The sequence below is a fragment of the Myotis daubentonii genome, chromosome 2 (assembly GCF_963259705.1).
Source record: "Myotis daubentonii chromosome 2, mMyoDau2.1, whole genome shotgun sequence".
NCBI lineage: Eukaryota > Metazoa > Chordata > Mammalia > Chiroptera > Vespertilionidae > Myotis > Myotis daubentonii.
The window spans coordinates 86,227,347-86,249,868 of record NC_081841.1 but is presented as its reverse complement, the minus strand read 5'-3'; the positions used below and the strand labels follow the sequence as shown (position 1 = coordinate 86,249,868).

The window sequence follows — 22,522 nt, the reverse complement described above, 5'->3', positions numbered from 1 at the left end:
ACACACAAAGATATGTAGGTATGTGTGTACTTTCTGGCCTTTTACTTGTGGAAATTTCTGCTTATAAAATGATCTCAGCAATTTTTTTTTTCATCAAATAGGTGACAGAGGACACTGTCACTAGCACAGAAGCAGTCAAACTTAAATTGAGGCCACCTCAGGATGTGTGACTGCCCTTGATCAGTTTAGAAATGAAGACTTCCTGGACCTCACTCACTTCAAATACATTTTGGCCAGTAAGTGATGTTTCTCAGTCATATAAAAAAATATCTGTGAGGCTGCTAAAAAAAAAATAGAGTAAATGGCTGGCAGTCACATTGTGTAAGCTTGTGAATACTATTATAGAGTTCTCATGCAAATACAAGGTGCTAAGTTAATTCAACTCATAAGCCCTGCATGACTGAGAATCTGTTTCTGTGAGGAAGGTTGTGTGGGGTGGAGCTGAGGGTGCAATCAGGTTGCTGCTGCACATTCATATAAAATGTACAGCATTCATTCTGCTTTCTCACCTTTCAGACTTTGCAACCCAGCTGTCACCACAAGCACCCAACTGAAAAGGTTCTTGTTAAGGTCATCTAAGGTTCCTAATTACTGAATCTCATTCTCTTGACTTATGCAGTTTTTTTGTCCCCCCCCCCCCTATTGGTTGGCTGTTTTTTCTTTTGCAAAATAATTCCCTCTCTCTTCCCTCTCCTCTGGTTTTGGTTCTGGTGAAAATGGCTACTCATTCCCCATCTTTGCCAGTTTCTCTTAAATATTCACATACCTCAGGATTGCATCCTATGATTTTATTCTTGCTCTGTATCCTATGATAGAGATCATAAAATCCTATAGCCTCAGCAATTGTCATCAGAAAGGGACCAGGCTCTGAGTGGGTCTGCCTCAGGTAGGCCAGTAGTGTGTAGGTTCTTGACTTCCTGCAGGAAAGATTTCACAACGTGAGTCCAGGTGATTTTGAGAGTATGTTTATTAAAGCTGGGGACAGTGAAATAAAGGAAGGACATAGGGTAGAAGGAGCAATCGAAGAAAGCCTAGGCGGTGCTCTGCTTTGGCTCTCCAGAAACATTGTAAGAAAGAAGTGGGCCACACTGGGCTGCATGGACTCACTGGGAAGTAAAAGTCACAGTGAAAGAAGTGAGCTATAGTTAGCTCACTGAAAAGTCAGAGAAAACGGGGCCTTGGAGACAGGTTCAGGGGGTATGCCCAGGATGAGCTGCGACTGCTCATTGCTCCAGTGGTTGAAAGTCTCCTGAGAATCCTTAGAGTTTAGAAGAGAAAAGTAAAGATGCATGGCTGAGAGGGAAGAAAGGCACGGGTGTGCTCCAGAGAGAGCCCATGCTGAGTCTTTGTCTTGAAGGTTCTCAAGGTGAGGATTTTAAGGGAGGTCTTAAAGGAGGATCTCAGTAGAATATTCATCAGCTTAAACTGATGCCCCAAAATGAAATTTATTGCCCTGACTTGTCCTTGAGTGTGACTGGCACAAATGGCACTAATTGGGTTCCTGCTATCTGTCTCCCTGAGTAGAGTTATTTAAGCTATTTACCCTCTGGTTGAGTAGGAGAAGTGTAAACCATTTACTCTTAAGTGTCCTTGGTTAGGGAAGATAGGATTTTATAATTTACTAGATGGCTGTAAACTGCTTGGTTATTTAACTATCTGTCTCAGTTTCCCTATTCCACTTGTCCTGGCTTAATAACCAGGCTGACAATGACCCCCAAATCTTCATCTACAGCCCCATTTTATACTAATCTCAGAGTTCACCTTCTTAATAGTGTCTGGAAACTCAAACATTTGCAGGTTTTACAGCAAACTGGTGTCTTCCTCCACATCTTTCCATGAAGCCTGTTCCCTTTACCCTGTATATTACTTATGTCAGTTAGAGATAAAACCATATAAACGTTTCCTGAATTAGAAACTTCATCACCATTACCCATTCCTCCCTTTACCTTATTCTTCTCTTCAAATCCTATAGGTTCCACCTCCAACATACTTACTTGCTTTATCACTTCCTCACTCCCATTGCTATTACCCCAGTCCTCACCATCTCCACTTGGACCAAAGATGTGGCTCCCTAACAGACCCCTGTATGAAATCTCTCACCTTCCTCAGTCCCAACATTCTGCACCAAAAAATGATCATGTTTCTGAAACAAACAGTATATATGTCACTTCCTGCTTAATAAACTTATGTGGTTTTCCATAACCTAAAAGATATACATTTAAAATCCTTAAGATACTCTCTAACCTTAATCTTCAATATGCTTTCCTATCCTAATCTACATTTCCAGCCTTATCTCGGTCACGGCAACTCCTGTGAAATCCCGTAAGCTCTCATCTGTGATTTTAAACATTCAGTTCCCTTAGCTCAGAGTGAACTCTGCCAATCACTTCTTCAGTATGTAAAATAAATGCTTTCTCCTGTGGAAATCCACCTCTCCACAACCTCCTTAAAACACTGCACTTCCCACTTTACATCTACCTGTATCAGGACACTTATTCCAGCATTCATTCACATTTTCCTTCAGCCAACATGTGAGTAAATACCCATAAAGTGGATTATAATAACACACATCATTTCTAAACCCTACCAACCCAGAACTCTGCATCAACTTCTAACAAAAGGTTCTCAATAAATTTTTGTTGTTAAATAAATGGATGAACGAATGAAGCATATATTTCCAATAAATAATAGCCCTACATGGAAATTATTTTCATCTTATTTCTTGTGAAGCTGGCCACTAGAAAGCCCTAGCTCTGAATGCTATTGCCAGCTCTAAGCCCTATCCTGCAGAATTTGTTCATTTACTCCTTTATTTATTCACTAGAGGCCCAGTGCACAAAATTTGTGCACGGGTGGGGGGGGGCGTGGTGTCCCTCAGCCCAGCCTGCACCCTCTCCAATCTGGGACCTCTCAAGGGATGTCCGACTGCCTGTTTAGGCCCGATCCTGGTGGGCAGTTGGGACATCCCTCTCACAATCCAGGACTGCTGGCTCCCAACCGCTTGCCTGCCTGCCTGCCTGCCTGCCTGATTGCCCCTAACCACTCCCCTGCCAGACTGATTGATGCCTAACTGCTCCCTTGCCAGCCCAATTGCCCCTAATCATTCTCCCCTGCTGGCCTGGTCACCCGCAACTGCCCTCCCCTGCAGGCCATCTTGTGGTGGCCATCTTGTGTCCACATGTGGGTGGCTATCTTGTGTGTTGGAGTGATGGTAAATTTGCATATTACTCTTTTATTAGGTAGGGTGCCTTCAATAATTATCTAGTACCTACTATTTATCAGCCATGGCTCTAGGTGCCAGGGATACAGCTGTAAGCAAAAACAGACAAAAATCCTGATGAGTCTTCCAATTTGCATTCTAGTGGGGTGGGGGAACTATAGAAAAATATGTATGTAGAATACATGACACTGCAGTCAGTGATGAACATTAGAAAGGAAAAATAAAGCTGAAAAGGGAATAGAGAGTGCTGGGAGCATGATGAAAAGTTTGAGGGAGGGCAAGAAATGCTTTACAGTGGCATAATTCTAGTTTGTTTTCCAGAGGTAGCTTCTTACAAAACCCAGGGAAATAAGATACAAACCTAACTTCCCAGTCACTTTTCAGGAAAATGAAATAGAGGACTAAATAGTAAACAATGGTGTAGTAAACAAAGAAACCGATAACTCTCAAAGAGGCTACAGCATGCCACCAGGTTCTGTGGATTCATTAAGAGCAGGACAGCAATGCTGTCAACCTGGCACGCAGCTTTAAGCTCATACTTCTCTTGGTAGAGGCTCCGGACTTTATAAGAAAGAGAAAGCTTGAAGCCTGAGGGCCTTGGGGGTAACTTTAGAAGAGAGGCTCAGGTACGTTATCAGAGACAGGCTTGGACCTGAACTCTCCAGTCAGGTCGAGGCAGGCTTGATAGCATGAAAAAGCAGGAGTAGCCCAGGGTTAAGAGTTACGGAATGAGAAGGAAAACGGGCAGTAGGCTTGGGTAGGATGCCTTTTAAATTCATATTTAAAATTTTTGTTTTGTTTTTTTATCTTTTACATCCTTCATAGGAGACACAGAACCCTATCACAAACTAGTTTCAATTCCACGACTTCTGATGGTTTTACATAATTAATTTTACCTATACCAATTTTTGTGGTGAAAGGCTGGTGTATATCTATAGAAAACACTATTTCTACTGTATTTGTTTTGATTCTGAAAAGCTTCTCTGGGCTTCTCTTACCTTATAACCAACTGACAGAAGTGAATAATGGGTGTATCATTACTAAAACTATACTCTACGGCCAGACTCTTAAAAGAATTGACATGTTAAGACCACCTTTTTTTTTTTTTTAGGATTTAGTAAGTAATGAAAACCACAACCATCATGTCATTTTGGTTGTAAATTTCCACTGGAAATGAAATGATATTAATTCATATATTGAAATACTGACTCCTCCCATTCTAGAATGTAAGCCAAAAATACTCTTATAATGCTATATTTGTTAATGTTGCTACTTGGAATGAAGATTGCTTGGAGCAAGACAGAATACTTATCAAGGAGAGAGAGACAGACAGAGAGGAAGCTAGAAGACTTTTATTTTACTTTATTGCAAATTATTTCATTTATGAGTATCTTATTCCATAAAACAAAAAGGCTGGAATGTTAGATCTGATCAAATAATTGAATTGATACCCCCCTCCCCTGGGAACTGAACTTTAAGTCACTTCACAACGGACATTCCACTTGTTTAGACCACATTTTCTCTCCTCTCCAATCTTTCCCAGAAGCCAGACCTTCACAGAGAATTACCTGCCCAGAAAAAGCCCGCCTAGAATTCTTTAAAAACCTCTGACACCCTGTCTTTGGGGACTGGTTCCATTTGGGGGCTCAACCCATCTAGTATTCAGATGACCTAATACATTTATCCCTTACCACTTTGGCCCCGTGTGTTCCTCCTTCAACGACCCTGACACTTTTTATGAGCTACTATCAGAAGTCCCATAATGCCCCTTCCGCTCCATTCTATTTGTTGTGGCAGTCATAAAGGCCCACCAGATTAGAGAAGGGGGAGGGAAGACATGGACTCTACCTCTTGACTGGGAAGTTCAAGGGTCTGTGGGATTGACAATGTTGTTTAGTCATGTTTTGGAAAGTACAACCCACAACAACAGGGCTCTTTTTAAAAATATATATATTTTTATCGATTTCAAAAAGGAAGGGAGAGAGAGAAAGAGAGATAGAAGCATCAATGATGAGAGAGAATCATTGGTCAGCTGCCCCCTGCACGCCCCCTACTGGGGATCGAGCCCGCAACCCAGGCACGTGCCCTTGACCGGAATCAAACCAGGACCCTTCAGTCTGCAGGCTGACACTCTATCCACTGAGCCAAACTGGCTAGGGCCAACAGGGCTCTTTTTGAATATACTTGGAATGCCTTTAACTCATAGTACAGCTGCAGATATTTTAGTCTAGATAAATACATTTAAAAACCAGGTTGAATGCAGGATGAAATTGTAGGTTCATCTAAAAGAGAAACTTAATTAAATGCATTTTAAAAATGCTTTTAGCATGGTGAAAATGTGTGGTTTTGGTTATTCATTTGGTCACATTTCATTGGTCAATAAATAAATACATACTTTGATTGTAAATGTATGAGTGAATAAAAGGTAGATATAACCACAGCTGTCTCTCTATTACCCAAAAGCATATAAATATATGTGTGCATGTTTACACACACACACACACACACACACACACACACACACACACACACACACACAATTAGCTTCAGGAAGCTAATTCAGGAATGTCAATTTTTAAAGAGACTTTATTTTTCAGCAACCTTATTTCCCTTTCTGTCCAAGACATTCAGCATTGCTCCTACCCTTTCAGTGCTCTGAGCAGTGAAGGCTTCAGTCCAGTCTTTCTCGGACGGCTGAGCACTCCTCTTCAGAAGGGAACTGCTGATTAGGCACCAGGGCAGCTGCAAAGGAGTCTGACACCTTGGTTAAGTGGCAGCGAACTCAGGAGCTGCAGCAGTCCACTCACCCTGAAATTCCTCCTTGGTCGCAGCCTTTTTGACAGTGCTCTGCCCTTCCTTTTCAATCTCTGCAGAAGCAGAGGTCAGGCATGACCTCCCATGGGTGTCCACACATGCGCAGAACTTCCCAGCCCCGCATGAATGGCATCAGACCCACTGGGTGAGCTCCCTATTGTTGCACAGGATGGCAATGTCCACACAGTGCAGAGGGAGTCTGAGTTACACAGAGCGATGGCTGGCAGGTTAATGTAAAGCATCAGTGAGAGGCTGGTGCTCAGCCCTGGGGCCAGTAGTCACCCAAGTCTCAGCTCCCAGGAGGCTGCCTGGATCTGGTCATGAAGGTTCCAGGAGTGAGGTGTCAGCAGTGGGAGTAGCTCCGGTGGCAGCAGCAAACCTCAGCACAGCTCGCTGGCCCGTGTTCCTGGATATGGCACTGACATCAGCAGGGTTTTCAATGGCAGCAATGGCACAAGCTGCCAACAGAAGCTCCTCCCAGGTTTCTTCAGATTGATGATGGAGACGCCATCACTTTTCCAGATGTCCTGCTCCATTTCCAAGTCAAGGTTGGTGTCACCTAAGAGTGTTCCTGCTGCAAGAAATTTGAGGACATCCTCCTCCTTCATTTGCAAGACATCAAGGGCTCTGGGCACTGTGAAAGTGTCTCTATTAGTTACAAGGGACCCCAGGACAATATTCGGAAAGGTAGCACAGAAAAGCAGGAATGTCATTTGTAATAAATAAAGAAAAGTAGTATATCAGTAACTTAGATTGTGTCCAATTTATATACAGTGAAAATTTTGAAGAAGATGCACAAAATTCTAGATCTGGAAGAACTCTCAGCTCTTTGCAGCTAAAGGTCACTGCTATGGGCTAAATTGTGTCCCTTCATAATTCATGCTGAAGCTCTAATCCCCAGCACCTACCATCTGACTGCATTTGGAGAGAGGGCCTTTAAAGACATCATTTAGTTAAAATGAGGCTAATAGGATGAGCCCTAATTCAATCTCACTGCTGTCCTAGTAAGAAATTCGGACACACAAAAAGGCACCCAGGGCACATGTGCACAGAGGGACAACCATGTGAGGACACAGCAAGAGGGGGCCCGTCCGCAAGGCAAGGAGAGAGCTCTCAGAAGAAACCAACCCAGCTGACACTGTGCTCTTAGACTTCCAGCCTCCAGAACTGTGAGAAAATAAATTTCTGTTGCTTAAGCCACCTATCCAGTGGTAATTTTGTTTGGCAACTTAGGGAACTAATACAGTCAGTCAATCTACTATCTAAATGCACGAATTATCTCTAATATTTTTCTAATTCCATCAAGAAGTTTTCTATCCAAAACTTTAATTAGAATGGGCAAAGTCTATTCTTCTTAAAGCCTCATGCTTCCCCTGAAATCCCCTCCTATACTTGTGCTCCTCTTACAGGACCTCATATATAAGGTCCTCGTGTGCTGGGATCCTTTTATAATGAACAGTTCTGAATATCTTCAAAGCATGTTATTAACACGATTTCCTAGAAAGAGCACAAATATGGTTGAAAATTAGGTGTTTTATTATGAAGTCAACCTAAAGTTTAAATATCACTTAGGCTATAATTTACCTTTTTTAAAAAATGAACAAACTATAGTGTTAGGGGCAAAGCATTTGATAATTAATTTAATAGCTAGGAAAGACTTTTGCCCTCCTTTGTGATTGTGAATGCTTTGCCCTTTCTGCACAATGATGATACTACTATCACTAATCCTTATTTAAGCATAACCTGTGGCAAGAGAAACAACAATAACAAACACCTTTCTCTCAATTACAGAAGAAAAAAATATGTTCATATTTTAAAAAAAACTAAAAGTTGCAAGTATTTGTGTTTACTTATGTAAGTAGTTTTGTTTCTATCTGTATATCCATGTTAGTATATCAAGTGAATTATTAATTGAACCACTTCTGAGCCGTATGTCTGTGGATAAATTTCTTAATCTAAGGTACAGTCCTCTCATCTATAAAATGGGGCTAATAAAATGCTATTTCCCAAGGATTTAGGTGGAGGCATTAAATAAAACATATTGCAAAACTCTTGGAAGTATGGCTGATACACAGCAAAAGATCAGTAAAAGTTAGCAACTATAAGCTTTTATTACCATAAAGCTCATATGCTGAATTCCTCAAAGGCAGACACCTTAGCTATCTTAGGGCCAGCATCATGCCTTGGAGAGCAGGCTCTCTATGAGCATCGTAGGCTGACTTAAATTATCGTAGGCTGAACTGAATTGAAATAGATAGTAAGTTTATCCATTTACACAATGCTTTATATTTCTATTACTTTTTAAAAGTATTTTAATATTGCAAAGGAAAAGGTGTTAAATCGTAAAATATTTAGCTGGGTAAAATAAGCTATATTAAGGAATCTAAGTCAGTTTGGGTTTATAAGTACAATGCTTCCTAAGTAATATCATCTATACTAATAAAAGGGTAATATGCTAATAAGAGCAGGTCAACCCGACATCTTCCCATCGTCCAGTCTTCCTTCCAGACAAAGCCACAGTGGCAGGGGCTGAGGCAGAGGTGGTTAGGGGCGATCAGGCTGGCAGGGGAGGGCGGTTAGGGGCAATCAGGCCAGCAGGGAAGGGCAGTTAGGGGCGATCAGGCCAGCTGGCAGGTGAGTGGTTAGGAGCCAGCGGTCCCGGATTGAAAGGGATGTCCGACTGCCGGTTTAGGCCCCATCCCTGTGAGATTGGGCCTAAACTGATAGTCAGACATCCCCAGAGGGGTCCCGGATTGGAGATGGTGCAGGCCGAGCTGAGGGACCCTCTCTGTGCATGAATTTCATGCACCAAGCCTCTAGTGTACTATAAGTAGACATGTTTCACAGAAAATTTAAAATTTTGTTGATATTCCAATTTTTATTTTCTTAATCAAAACATTTTTCTTTAGCTATTTAGAGTTGATAAATTTGTTTGTGCTTTTAAAAACTTCAATTTTTCTTTCCAAAAAATGACAAAACCTTTTGTTAATTTTCAACTTTTAAGAACCTAAAATCCGTTCAAAGCTCAAAACTAATACAGGCCCATCAGGTGTAGCTCAGTGGTTGAACATGTACCCATGAACCAGGAGATCACAGTTTGATTCTGGTCAGGACACATGCCTAGTTTTCCTGGCTCCATCCCCAGTAGGAGGCATGCAGGGGGCAGCTGATGGATGATTGTCTCTCATCATTGATGTTTCTATCTCTCTCTCCTTCTCCCTTCCTCTCTCTGAAATCAACAAAAACATATTTTTAAAACACCTGATACCTGCAGAAGGCCACTCAATTTAGCAAAAGTGTGTTCTCTCTGTTTCTAAGTGTTACAAAGAACTCATTATCTTTTTTTACATATAAAGAATGTCACAATAAGCCAAGGATATCAACTCAGAATGAACTCATAAGAGGAACACTTATTTTGAAGATTTATTTCTTGCTCTAACAGTTTACCCTAAAGAGGATTTCTAGAAAGGTATGCCAGACCAATTGGACAGTGTCAGTGTGGTATAATGGAGAGCTCACGAGAACAGGAACCAGGAATCCAGATTCCAGGCCTGACTCCCCTATTTAAAAACATATCATTTCTAGTCAATATCTAACTTTCTCTGGATCTCAGCCTTATTTTCTGGAACACAGGAAGTATGATGTATGTGTGTCTTTCTCTGTGAGGATATGATTATGCTTTAGGAAATGGAGAACAATTTAAATATGAGACATTTTTGCCTCACATATTATCTTCTCTGATCTATTTTCTCTATGAAAGCAAGTACTAAGTAAGCCAATGCCACCAATAGATCTTGAGTGAATTTCATATGTAGTTCTAATATTTACTGCATGCCTTTTGTGCCATTTATTGCCTGGCTACTATGAGCTAGGACTTGAAATACATTACTGCCTAATCTTTAGAATGCCACTACTAGGTAGTCATTACGAAACAAAAAACACCAAAAGTGTCAGTCCTTTATGTTTTGTGCACACATGCAGGGAAAAGTTCTAATGAGCCAGGGAGATTTTGCAGATGGAGCTTCTGGTGCCCAGAGAGGTTGAGTTGCCCAAAGTTAAATAGAAGGTTCGTGACAGATACAGGCTGCAACACTACTGGGAACTCCACTTAACCCTATGGGAACTGAGGCTCAGAGAGGTTAAATAATCTGCCTTAGATTTCACAGGCAGCAAGTGGTAGAGCCAGGATTTAAACCCAGGTCTGTTGACTGACTGCAAAGGTAATGTTCTTTACATTACGACACAGTATAAAAGGAAAGCAGGTTAGATAAGCGCAATGCACCTCCTTCTTTCATTTAATTAACAGTTGTAAAATAAATCATCTAGTGTTTTACAACTTCCTTGTTCGCTCTCTCCTCCCTCCTTGGCTGCGCAGCCTCTCTGCTCTTCCACCTGAGTTAGCTGGTCTCCCAAAATCAAACCTGTTCTCTTCTCTTTGAGGTAGGAAGGCTTATGGAGCATTATGTTCTCTTTCCTTTTCTCTCTTGTTTTCTTTCTTTCTCTTATTTTCTTTTCTTTTTCTTTTTTTTTTTTTGCCAGCTTTCCTTTATATAATGCTAAACGTTCAAGGATTATCTTCCTTAACAATGCCAGATCTTTGATACAATTGATTTAGGAGAACAGTTTCAACATAAGGATGAATTGACAAAAACTCTTATTGAAGCAGGAAAACTTTGTTCCACTGCAAATAATCAAGATTATAGAAAACCCTCTTTGTTCACAATGTCCTATGGTGTCGCTATTCTTTAGTGAACCTTCTCCCTAGGAAGGCTTCCTTCTTCAAATGCCTTCTTGAGAGTCACTATCAGTGCTTTAATGCCCTGACTACTTTATTTCTGTTCAATAAAAACATTTTAGCTTCCTTTTTTTTTTTTTCTAGTTAGCACCATTGGAAACCAGATGAAAGGCGGCTTCTCACTTTGCACTGATAGTTGATCAAGATAAACCTACAAACACAAAGGTTACAGAGATGATATTGTACAAGCTATACTAAGGTCGAGTAACGAGAAACCCAATAACGGGATTAGGGGAAAATCAGCACAGATAATCTTCGGCATCCAATGTTCACCCTGAAAAGACTCCGTGCTAGCCTAACGATTTCCTTTGCTCTTCATAAAAGAACCTTGTTCAGCTTTCTGAGCCCTTCATTGTCATGAAATCAGTCATTTGAATCAAAGTCCTTAAGGACATTTTCCACGCTGAGAGTACTGCTTTAAAAGGTGTCTAATTATCCTGTAGCTACCCAGCATGCCCTATGACTTGACAGGTTATTTTCTACCTTTCAAGCACGTAAGAAAATTCAGCAACAGAAATGCTCTTTATAAGGAATATTTAACTCACTTCTTAGCCATAAATTCTCCTATTTAAGAATCATTAAGGGATGCAGTAAAACAGCGTGGTTAGAAGGAAGGGCTTTCAGAGTCAGGCAGGCACTTTCTAGTTCTGTGACCTTGAGTAGTCCCTTAACTACCCTGTGGCTTAGTTTCTTCATCTATAATACAAGGTGACTGCACCCACCTCATAGGTGGATGTAATGATCTTGTTTCTCTTTCTCTAAATAATGACAATGATTAGCACCACCCTATGCATGGATGGCTTACTAAAAACAAAACAAACAATAATAGTTGTGTAAAGAGCATTGTGAGGATCGTTGTATAGGTTACCATAAAAATTAAATAATATATGCAAAGTACTTAGCACTTTGTAAGTGCTCCATAAACAATTACGAACTGCCCTTAAGCCAATTTAACATGTACAACTTGGGTTCTTAATGGTAAGATTACATACCTTCAGATCATAATGAAAGCAAATCATAAACCAAATTCTGCACCACATATAGAACAATATACTAACAAATAGATATAATTCAGTTCATAAAAACTATTCCTTAAAGTTTGATAAATTTCTAGCTCTTGGTACAGTTAAGTGCTCCCTTTAACATCTTGCATGAAATATTTACTCAAAACAAACTCATCATAAGAAATCTTTCCACACCAATGACGGAAACCAACCTGTTTAGGGCTCAAGTCTCAAGCGTCATTCCTACTGCTGAAGGCTGCAGGCCTCCTTGAATTCTCAGGCTGTGTTCCTATCTATGTATTTAAAACAATTTCAGCCAATACACATATGCTGAAGAACTTTAATTTTACCAAGGAGAGCTTTCTTACATTAAGGATGTTGCTCAATAAGTTACTTTTTTTCTCCTCTAAAAAAAGTATTTTGCCACAAGGTATGCTATTAATGAATAATACCCAATACTCTTATTTCTAAGCTATTTCCAACATCTATGAATAAGCTATGTCTGGACAACATAGAGATGAATCATAGAAGTGCTTGCATTAGTGCCCTCTTGAGCATGGAACTTCTACTGAGGAAGCTAGCTGGCCAGCTCTGGCCTGAAATTCTTGATGACAGCACCTGGATTCACCCTCAATCAAATATCACACACCTAATACCATGCTGCATATTTTAAGGTCAATGAGGAATATCATAACAATAATCCCATTTAAATATGTATCATTTACAAGTGACAAAGAAAATACATATTTAAAAACCAATGGTTATGACAATGATTGTTTTATTTTCGTATCTCGCCTTGAGCAGGTCTTCAGGATAAGAAAGCTGGTTTCTGGGATTTGCCAGGGGAGCCTCCACAGCACGGAAAGGCATCTTTGAGTGAAAACGGAATAAAGCAAAGGCAAGCGGGTAAGGGTGGCTGATGTATGTGGCCGATGATAGCAATGTCTAGGGTTTACTAACCATTCTAAGTTTGGATCTCTACATTTGGAAAACCAACTCTTCCCTCGAGGCCATCCCTCAAGAGCAGGTTAAAAACTGGTCAAGATCCTCCTAATCTCTGAAGATGGAGTCACAGCAAATAGTTCCTAGCTGAGGGAAAATACTGACAATGAGGTACATTGTTAACAAATGTCTTTTATCTAAACTTGATAAGTGGTCTGATGACGCTGAAGGGAGACTCGAAAACACAAAAAAATCTGCTACTTGTTTAAACCAGTTGCGCATGCAGTAGAAAAAAAAAAAGTAGCTCATTTCAGACTGTGGAACACACAATATAAAGTTATTTGGTCCCTAGCTACCTTAATGTCAAATCTATTCTTTATCACCCACTACTCCCCAAAAAAGAAAGAAGAAAGTTCCAAATATGTGACAGTTGCTGTGCTGTCCTGTTTATAATTTCTGTAGAAGAGATAGTCAGGGGAGTGGCATTACCTTTCCAAATAGCATATTTGTCTGTTTCTACACTCTTTATTAACTGTGCCATCCAAGAGTTGTACAGAACAAACATGTCAATTAGGAAATAAGCCATGCTGTAGAAATTTCTCATTTTAATGATTCATTAGAGAGCATGCAGTTCAAACGTACAATATAAAAAAGAACATTGCCACAGTTGAGGCCACAAATCTCTTTTAAAATCAGATAACTAAAGAGAATAACACCACTGCTGAAAACATCAACCTAAATTAATCTATCTAGTACACATAAAGGTTATGAGCTATATATGAAAGCCATAACCAGGAAAAATATGCAAAATGTACAATTAGGTAACATATTTTTAAATGTCATGGAGAAGAGGGAACTTTGGTCAAATATATAGAAGTTGTGTTATTTCATGTTATTTGAGCATCTAAGCTATAATTCAACAATCTCCTATATTCTTACAATATAGAATATAAAAAAGTATATTCCCTGAATATATATATATATATATAATTTAAAAGTCGACTCTATCTTTTGTTCTACTATAGAAATTCTTCTCTGAGTGTGCTTAAAGTCAAGGTCTTATTAATAATAAGTCACTCTTTACTATAAACCTGGGTGGACTATTTACTCTTGAACCTTGATTCCTTGGAAGCAGTGCTTCTGGGTTCCCTGGAAAGTGTGCCATAAATCAATTCTGGAAATGTGGCTTCCACCTTTCATTCAAATTAGCCTTTGCGGCCTCAGTTTCTTCATCTGTAGATTAATTGTGTAAATTGCATATTATCAAAATTCTCTTCTAGTTTTAAAATCTATGTGCTGTGAAATACCTATTTCTGGAATTTCTAAGGATTGGGAAGACATAATAATTTTTAGATAAATGAAGTAATTATACCTTTTTATTAAAAATAAATGTTGAGGCAAAATATACTTATTAAACTTTTAATAGAAAAAGAATAATGTGAAAACATAGGTTTTTTTCATCAAGCCCTATATGCATATTCTCTCTCTAGAACGTTCCCATTAAATTCCCACAGCTCATTTTATTCTTTCACTCAGCATATTTTGAGCAATGTTCTTCTTTCCTTCACTGAGTGAGGGCTCATGTATTATAAATTAATTTTCCCATTAACTTTAAACCTAATTAAGGTTATAAGAAATGAATAATTATTTGCTTAAAAGAGGAAGTGTTATTGGAACCAGGATTTGAACGATGAAAAGAAGATTTCAGGCAGAAAATAGAGGGAAAGCTACTCCATGATAAAGAACAATATGAACACAAGAACAAAGGTATCAAAGAGAAAATATGGAGAGGGCCAACATAACTAGTTGGAAGTGCCTAGTACAATAGATGAGTCCAAGGAACTATAAATACTGTGGCCAAATTGTGAGGAGTTTGGATTTTATTCCCTAGGTACTAAGAATCAAAATATATTTTTAAGTTAGTGAGGTGGTGTGACTAGATTTTTACGGACACTACTATAATGTTGGCAGCAATGTTGAAATGGATTGGGGTAAGAAAGGACCAGAGACAGGGTGACCATTGGTGAATCAGCTGAAATAGTTTAGGTGAGGTTCATGAGACTCTGCACTAGGGCAGTGATAATAGAAATAAATACATCTTAGAGGAAATCATTAATGTCATCTGGAGGTGTTCAGATATATTTGTAAAATGAATTAATTAATGAGTATATGAGTTACTTCTGTAAAGTCAAATGCATAGTTTAAATACAGCAGGAAATGTCCTCCTAAGGTCTACTGTTTTTCTTTTCACCAAGTTCTTCCTAGGTTGTTTAAATAAATTTATTCCTTTAGAATTATTTTTATAATCTTACATGTCATTGGATAATGCTAGCCAATATCTCCTTGATTATTTGATAAACATGGTATATAATTATCTATTTGTATTATAATTATATCTATAGAACACTAATTCTTTTTTTTTTTGGCAATCAAAATCTATATGATGTGTGATCAATATTTATTTATAACATTAAATAGAACATTCTAAATTAAAATTATGAACTTTTCTAGAATTTTACAAAAAAGTTAAAAAGTATCTCTGATTAGATATTATACAGGTTCAACTTTCTTCAGAAATGTAATTATTTATTGTTGATTTTTAAATTGGACCTGTGATTAATTTTTAGGTGCAGTATAAATGCAAAGGAAGGCTGACTACCAATAATTTAACTATTCACTATCGTTGGCAATATTTGCTAATCTTTATTCCATAATTTAAAAATAATTGAGCTAAACAAATGGGCTTGATAGTATTCTCTGAATACTAGAAAATTTGGGTTAGTCAAAGAAAATTCTGTGAACTGATGTCTTTCATTATTTTTAAGAATGGTAAAACCACACCCTATAGGATAAAGAAAGCTTCACATTTTTGTAGCTTGACATGCCATAGGGAAGAGGTCAACTTTCCAATTAACTTCAACAGATGAGTCCCACAGTGGATTCTGACTGGCACACCTCAGGTGATGTAGCCACATCTTACCAATCAGACAAATGGCTGGACCCAGATCCAGTTGTGAGGGGAACAGAACCTTGTGAATGACAAGCCCTCCTGAAAGGCATGGAATCCAATGTGAATTCTATGAAAGACAGTGGGGTCCTGGTAGCAGAAGAAGAATAGGAAATTGTGCTGGGCAGATAAGGAGTCCTAACCATAGCACATCTGCCTGGATTAGATCATGATTTTTCCACTTAATGATGGAAGAATCTTAAATAAAAAACCTTACCTTGTTGGTCCTCAGTTTTCTTATTTATCAAATAGAATAATTATCTCACATAATTGTTGAGAGAAGTTAGTGACATAATATAAGCTAAGGGCCTAACCCAATTCCTGACTCATGCCTGGTATCAGTGACCTAATTAGAAAAATATTTAAGAGATTCACTATGTTCTGTTCAATATACAAGACACTGAAGGCAAAATAGTAAGTGATAAGCATCATAGTCAGTGACTTTAATCAAATTATCACACAAAGAAATGTCAAACTGGCAAATACTACAAAAGAGAGGGAATTCCTACTTGTCCTATTTGATAAAAGCCTAATATGCTAAGTGTCTGACCATTCATTCGACCATTTGACCAGTTGCTATGATGTATGCTGACCACTGGGAACACACGCTCTGACCAGTAGGTTAGCTTACTGCTGGGGTTGGGCCGATCAGGACTGGGTCAGATGGGTCAGACACACCCTGGAGCCCTCCCGCAATTCCTCCCCAGTCCCGATTGTGCACTGGTGGGATCCCTCAGCCTGGCCTGCACCCTCTTGCAATCCGGGACCCCTCAAGGGATGTCAGAGAGCTGGTTTAGGCCTGATCCCTACAGGCCAGGCTGAGGGACTCCACTGGTGCATGAATCCATGCACCGGGCCTCTAGTGTTTATAATAAGGAGTTGACGGAATTGAAGTGTTAGAGAAAGCCTGCCTGAGGGAACAGAGGGAATGTTGAGTTGAGATCTAAAGAATGAGAAAATATTTACTAGGCAAAGAGCAAAGGGTTGAACAAAGTGGTCTAAGCCGAGGCAGGAGGAAGGGTATATGCAAAGGTTCTGAAATGAGAGAGAATTGTGAGGAACAGAAAGAAGGCCCTTGTCTCTTGAGCAGGGAGGCACAGCATGAGCTGACTTTGAAGAGGCAATGAGGGGCCAGACCCTGGAACCCTTGAAGCCTTTGTTAAGGGAGTTAATAATCAATGTGTGATGTCCTCCTGCTCCTTTTCCACCTTCCCCAAAGATGAGAATGGATGGCCTCCCTCTGGTCTGGCCTTGAAATACAGGCTTTAGTTTGGGGTGCCACTTTTTTAAAGAAGGGTACTGAAAACAACCTGTATTTCTAACAGAGGACAGCCACAAAGTGGTGAAGAAAAAGATGTTTCATGTGCACTAAACAAGACTGAGAAAATTTAGTTACTAAACGAAACCTGTTTCTTACCAAGAACAAATGTTAAAGCTTTTTTAAAAAAAAAAAAAAAAAAAAAAAAAGCTATTCAACAGTTAGATTAAAAAAAATACCCCACCAGCATGGTAGACCAACTAGCATTGAAATATGCAAGGAAGGACTAGATAATCATGGAGAGACTTTCTTTCTAATGTATCAAATGTTGAGCTCTCTGTACCCATAAGTGAGCATCCACTATTTCTAAAAGAAAAAATTCCCCACGCCTCTTATCCACTTGGGCCAAAGCAATGCCACTTGTTCACTCTTAAGTGCCTCCTGCTTTTGTTTCTGCTAGGGAACTGGATTCTGGCCCGTGTCTCCTCGCCAAGGCACACTTTAAAGAGAAATCTCAGTCTCCCTGACCCACTTCTGACCTTGCCTACTATCCTTGATTTGCATACAAACTCTTTTTAATCCCTTTGATATGTTTTCTTTATTCTCTTGACTTGATTTCAAGTAACATGATCATATAGCAACTGTAGCACAGCATTATGAAAGAAACAAAAGATACAGAGTTATGGTTGGGCTGGTGTGGCTCAGTGGTTGAGCACTGACCTATGTACCAGGAGGTCAAGGTTCAATTCCCAGTCAGTGCACATGCCTGGGTCTTGGCCTCTGGCTTGGATGCCCAGTAGGGGGCGTGCAGGAGGCACTTGATCAATGATTCTCTGTCATCATTGATGTTTATATCTCTCTCTCTCTCCACCTCCCTTCCTCTCTGAAATCACTAAAAAAAAACTTTTATTTGCTGCCCTAGCTGGTTTGGTCAGTGGATAGAGCAGTGGTTCTCAACCTTCTGGCCCTGTAAATACAGTTCCTCATGTTGTGACCCAAACATAAAATTATTTTTGTTGCTACTTCATAGCTGTAATGTTGTTACTGTTATGAATCGTAATGTAAATATCTGATATGCAGGATGGGCTTAGGCGACCCCTGTGAAAGGGTCGTTCGACCGCCAAAGGGGTCGCGACCCACAGGTTGAGAACCGCTGGGATAGAGCATCAGCCTGCAGACTGAAGGGTCTCCGGTTTGATTCTGGTCAAGGGCACATGCCAGGGTTGCAGGCTTGATCCCCAGTAAGGGGCATGCAGGAGGCAGCCAATCAATGATTCTCTCCCATCATTGATGTTTCTAACTCTCCCTCTCCCTTCCTCTCTGAAATCAATAAAAACATATTTTAAAAAGTAATGTATTTATTTCTTGCCCTATAGAAGGAAACTTTATTCACCGCAAACAGTTCAATGTTGGTATGACACAGCTGTGAGAACAGCACAGCTATGGTTTGAACACTAAACAGCTGAGTGATGAAGCAGCATGGGTGTGGAAAATCATGACTATGAGGCAACTCTGGGATAAGGTGGCCCTCGGCAAGACCCGCCTCTGGCTAGACAGCTCTGTTCTGCTCCAGTGTGCTCCACTCTGCCCCGTTCCACTCTGCCTGGCTTTGCTCTGCTCAGCTCTGCTCTGCTCTGGGCCAGCAAGACCTCTTCAGTGTTGGCAGTTCAGCCCCAGTCAGGGAAACACATTCTCCCTGAAAAGGGAAAGTGCACTCCTAAATATATGTATTTAAAAAAAGATACAGAATTATGGGTGAGAAAGTCAGTGATGATATTAATGTAGCCAGAGCCAATGAACTGTGGAGACGGGAGGATAAGACAGAGAACTGAGAGGGAAAAGAAGGGAAGGAAGAATGAAGGAGAGAAGAGAGTGAGATGCACTGTAGGAGAGAAATATATTGAGTATTGGGATGAATTATTGAGTTAAATGAAAAGACTATAAACTTAATTTCAGGTAGGTCTACCCCCTTGTTTCTTTAAAACCTTGTCTAACTTATTAGGCCATTCCATCCTATTGATTTCACAAAATTAGTATGGTTAGATCGATGTTTCCTAAGCATCAGCAATTCTACCAACTTTGTAGTTTTTGTCATATATGCCCTCCCTTAGCACTATTTATTTAATGTTGCACATTAAACTGACTTTAAATTGACCAAAGTCATCTGTTTGATGTGAGATATATATATATATATGTGTATATATATATATGCATTATAATTATACTATATCCTATACATTTAAAAATATACATTTTAATTTATATTCATTTGATAAAATAAACAAAAATGTTCATTTGTGTACCACCTAACATCATCCTGGCAAACTTTACAGTTATGCATGCCACACTGCTAGACCTTCAACTTGAGTGAGGCAGAATCTGAAATAGAACCAATCCTCCTCAAACTCTTTTCCCTTTCTGTTAGGCCACATGACACTTTTCAGTAGTGTAGATCCTTCGTGCATCATATATGTTCAACTGTTTTGAAACTTTGGCAGAGCAAAATTACTCCTAAAGGCTGGTTTTATTACCTTTCCAATGCTGTCATATTTGCTTCTATTTTCAGACTTTCCACTTGCACTTAAAATGGTCTGCAGTACTATTTTGATTAGAAGTAAAAGCAACCTGGCTGCCATGACTCAGTGGTTGAGCATTGACCTATGAACCAAGATTCTTGGTCAGGGCACATGCCCAGGTTTCAGGCTTGATCCCTAGTGGAGGCATGCAGGAGGCAGCCATCAATGATTCTCTCTCACCATTGATGTTTCTATCTCTCTCTCCCTTCCCTCTGAAACTATATATATATGGCAATTATTTTAAAATTTTCTTGTGGTCCTTTTGTCAAACACTTATTTTCCTAACCATAGAGGTAGTCTTCCAGCTGGGAGCTCCAGAGCCACTCGGAGGGAAGCCCTGGAAGGGTGCACAGTGAGCTACCTAGTCCACATTTCCACTCCACGTTCTCCCCAAACTTATGCTGAAACGTGTGGTAGACTGAGCAGGGGCCCTCCGAAGAGGTCACATCCTAATCCCTGGAACTTGTGAATATGTTATGTTATGTGGCAAAGACGGAATTAATATTGCTAGTCAGCTGACTAAAAGAGGGAGATTCTCCTGATTACCCAGGTGGGCCCAATGTACTCACAAGGTGCTTAGGAAAGTAGGAGAGAGAGGCAGAAGGGAGGGTCAAAATGATTTGAAGCGAGGAAGATTGAACTCACCCTTACTGACTTTGACAATGAAGGGGGTTATGAGCCAAAGAAGTAGACAGCTTCTGGAAGCCAGAAAAGGCAAGGGAAGGAATTTTCTCCAATATTTAGCCCAATGAGATTTATGGCTCCAAGTTTGTGTTGTGTTAAGCCATTATGTTTATGGTTATTTGTTACAGCAGCAATAGAAAACTAACACAGTGAACTTCAAATTTTGCCTAGTTTCTTGTTCTCTTATGGTTATAAGTTTGGCTCATTCATTTTTAACAAAGGCACACTCAACTAATGAAGGCAAACTTGGAATCCTACTCTCTTATTAAAATACCTAATTCCTACATTTACCCATTATTCTGTTCTAATCCATTATTGATGTTAATGTCTAGTTAACATTTTTTTAAAAAAATTAAAATGCCTTTTAATGGTCTCCAGTTATAAGAAACATATAAAAGGGTTTTGAGGAAACAATAAAATATTTATTTTATGTAATTTTTAAGGGCTGTATAGCCAGAGCACTGGATTCAAATTAAGCTCTGCCATTTACTAGCTGTGGTTTGGGAAAACTGACTTCTGTGAGCCTCCGTTTCACCATCTTTAAAATGGGAATAAAAATGAGAGGACCTATGCAATAGCTTGGGGAACAGATTTAATTATATAATCTATGTAAAGTCCTTGGCATGACGCCTAGTATGTAATTAAGTGCATCACATAATGGTGTTCGCTAATATTATTGTTACATGATCTTTCCGATTTCGAAAACTTCTCTAACAAAAAGTAGTTTCCAGAACACTTGCTGTGTCTGCAACCTGCATAGTTAATAATCAACACTTCCTTTCAATCTTAATTTCTAAAGAAGCAGCAGTGAACCCTTCTGAAAACAGCAATACTTAACCCTGAGGGAACAATTCGTCTAATTATTAAATATTTATTCACTAAAGTAATTGTTAAAAAAAAAAAAAAAGAGAGGGGTAAGACAATGGTCTAAATCCTAATTGAGTCCCTGAGCGGGGCAGGGTGAATTATTGGCTAGGCTCCTGAATCCTCTCCCCAAACACCCCTGTACCAGGCCTTCGCCAACCGGAGAAGTATTTCGCTTGTCCGGGCGGTGCCAGGTGAGCCCCTGAGCAGCCCAGAGGCCGCGCTGGAACTGGCCGCGTCTGGCGCGCAGCGCCTGCAGCGGCTGCAGGTTGTTAAGCTTCGCCCTTGGAGCCCGTGCGCCCTCGTGGCCTCCTGCCGGTGCGCGTCCGGGGCCCGCAGGCAACAGGACGCGCTTAACCCGATCTGTCCAACTTCTGGGCCATCCCCGCGGCTCTGACGCCCTCCCGATCTCCCCCTCCTCCCCCCGCACCCCCCACTCCGCGCCAGGGCCCGGACTCGCCACTCCGGGGCTCCGGAAGGGAAGGAGGCGTGTCCGGAGCAGGCGGGAGGGAGCGATATAAAAGTGCTGGCGGCGCGCCGGCCGGGGTTTCATTCGCCGCCTTGCGCCGGGACCGGGAGAGCCGCGGGAAGCAACGGGCCGTGGAGAGGGCGCTGCGCTCGGGCTACCCAATGCGTGGACTATCTGCAGCCGCTGCTCGTGCAATATGCTGGAGCTCCAGAACAGCTAAACGGAGTCGCCACACCGCTGCCTGGGCTGGATCACAGCGCTGCCTTTCCTTATGAAGAAGACACAAGTGAGTAGGGCGCACCCGGGAGCTCGCCGGCTCTCCAAGAAAATCGCGCCCGGAGGCCGGCGCGTCCCGGCACTACCTGCCTGGGCGTCCGGGGTTGTGCCCGCCAGACCCGCCGAGGGGGTGCGGGGGAGGCGGGCGTGGCGTGCGAGCCCGAGCCCGAGCCGCCCGGGCCGGCTGAGCCCGGGAGAGGAGGAGTGGGAGTGATGAGAGGGAGCCGGTGCCAAGTTCGCAGCCTCAGCCGTTAAGTTTGGAGCTGTCAGTACGAGCCGCAGTTCCTGTAAGGAGGAAGGATCTGCTCTTTGGTCGGAGAGTTTTAAGTGATCACGGAAAGGCATGTCTTTGCACGGGAGACATTTTCCCTCGGATTCCGGGAGATTACAAAACAGCTCCCGGTACGCCACACTCGCTCGCGCGCCCTCGCACCCAGATTTCTGTGCAGCCCCCAAGTGGGCTCGGGGCTCACGGGGACGCGGGTGCCACCGCGGGAGCGAAGCCGACCTCGAGTTCCTTTAGTAGCAGCGCTCCGCGGGGCAAGGAACCTGCCTGGCCCGCCGCGGAAACTTGGTTTCCCGCAGCATTTGCGGGGTTTGCAGCTATGGGGGA

General features: G+C 41.0%; 1 protein-coding gene and 1 pseudogene across 6 annotated transcripts in view; one reads left to right on the top strand and one right to left on the bottom strand.

The window, feature by feature from the left end:
- Window positions 1-5,907: 5,907 nt before the first annotated feature.
- Window positions 5,908-6,747, bottom strand: LOC132226604 (small ribosomal subunit protein uS2-like; annotated as a pseudogene).
- Window positions 6,748-21,634: 14,887 nt separating this feature from the next.
- Window positions 21,635-22,522, top strand: part of KITLG (KIT ligand) — a 92,689-nt gene continuing 91,801 nt past the window's right edge. Inside the window, exon 1 of one of the 6 annotated variants that reach the window (XM_059683749.1) lies at window positions 21,635-21,919. Coding sequence is in view for 1 of the 6 variants with exons in the window: in XM_059683747.1 (XP_059539730.1) it covers window positions 21,905-21,919 (15 nt within the window). In the remaining 5 variants the exon portion in view is untranslated. The remainder of the gene's footprint in view (window positions 21,920-22,522) is intronic. The other 5 variants (XM_059683745.1, XM_059683744.1, XM_059683746.1 and 2 more) reach the window with 5 other exon arrangements.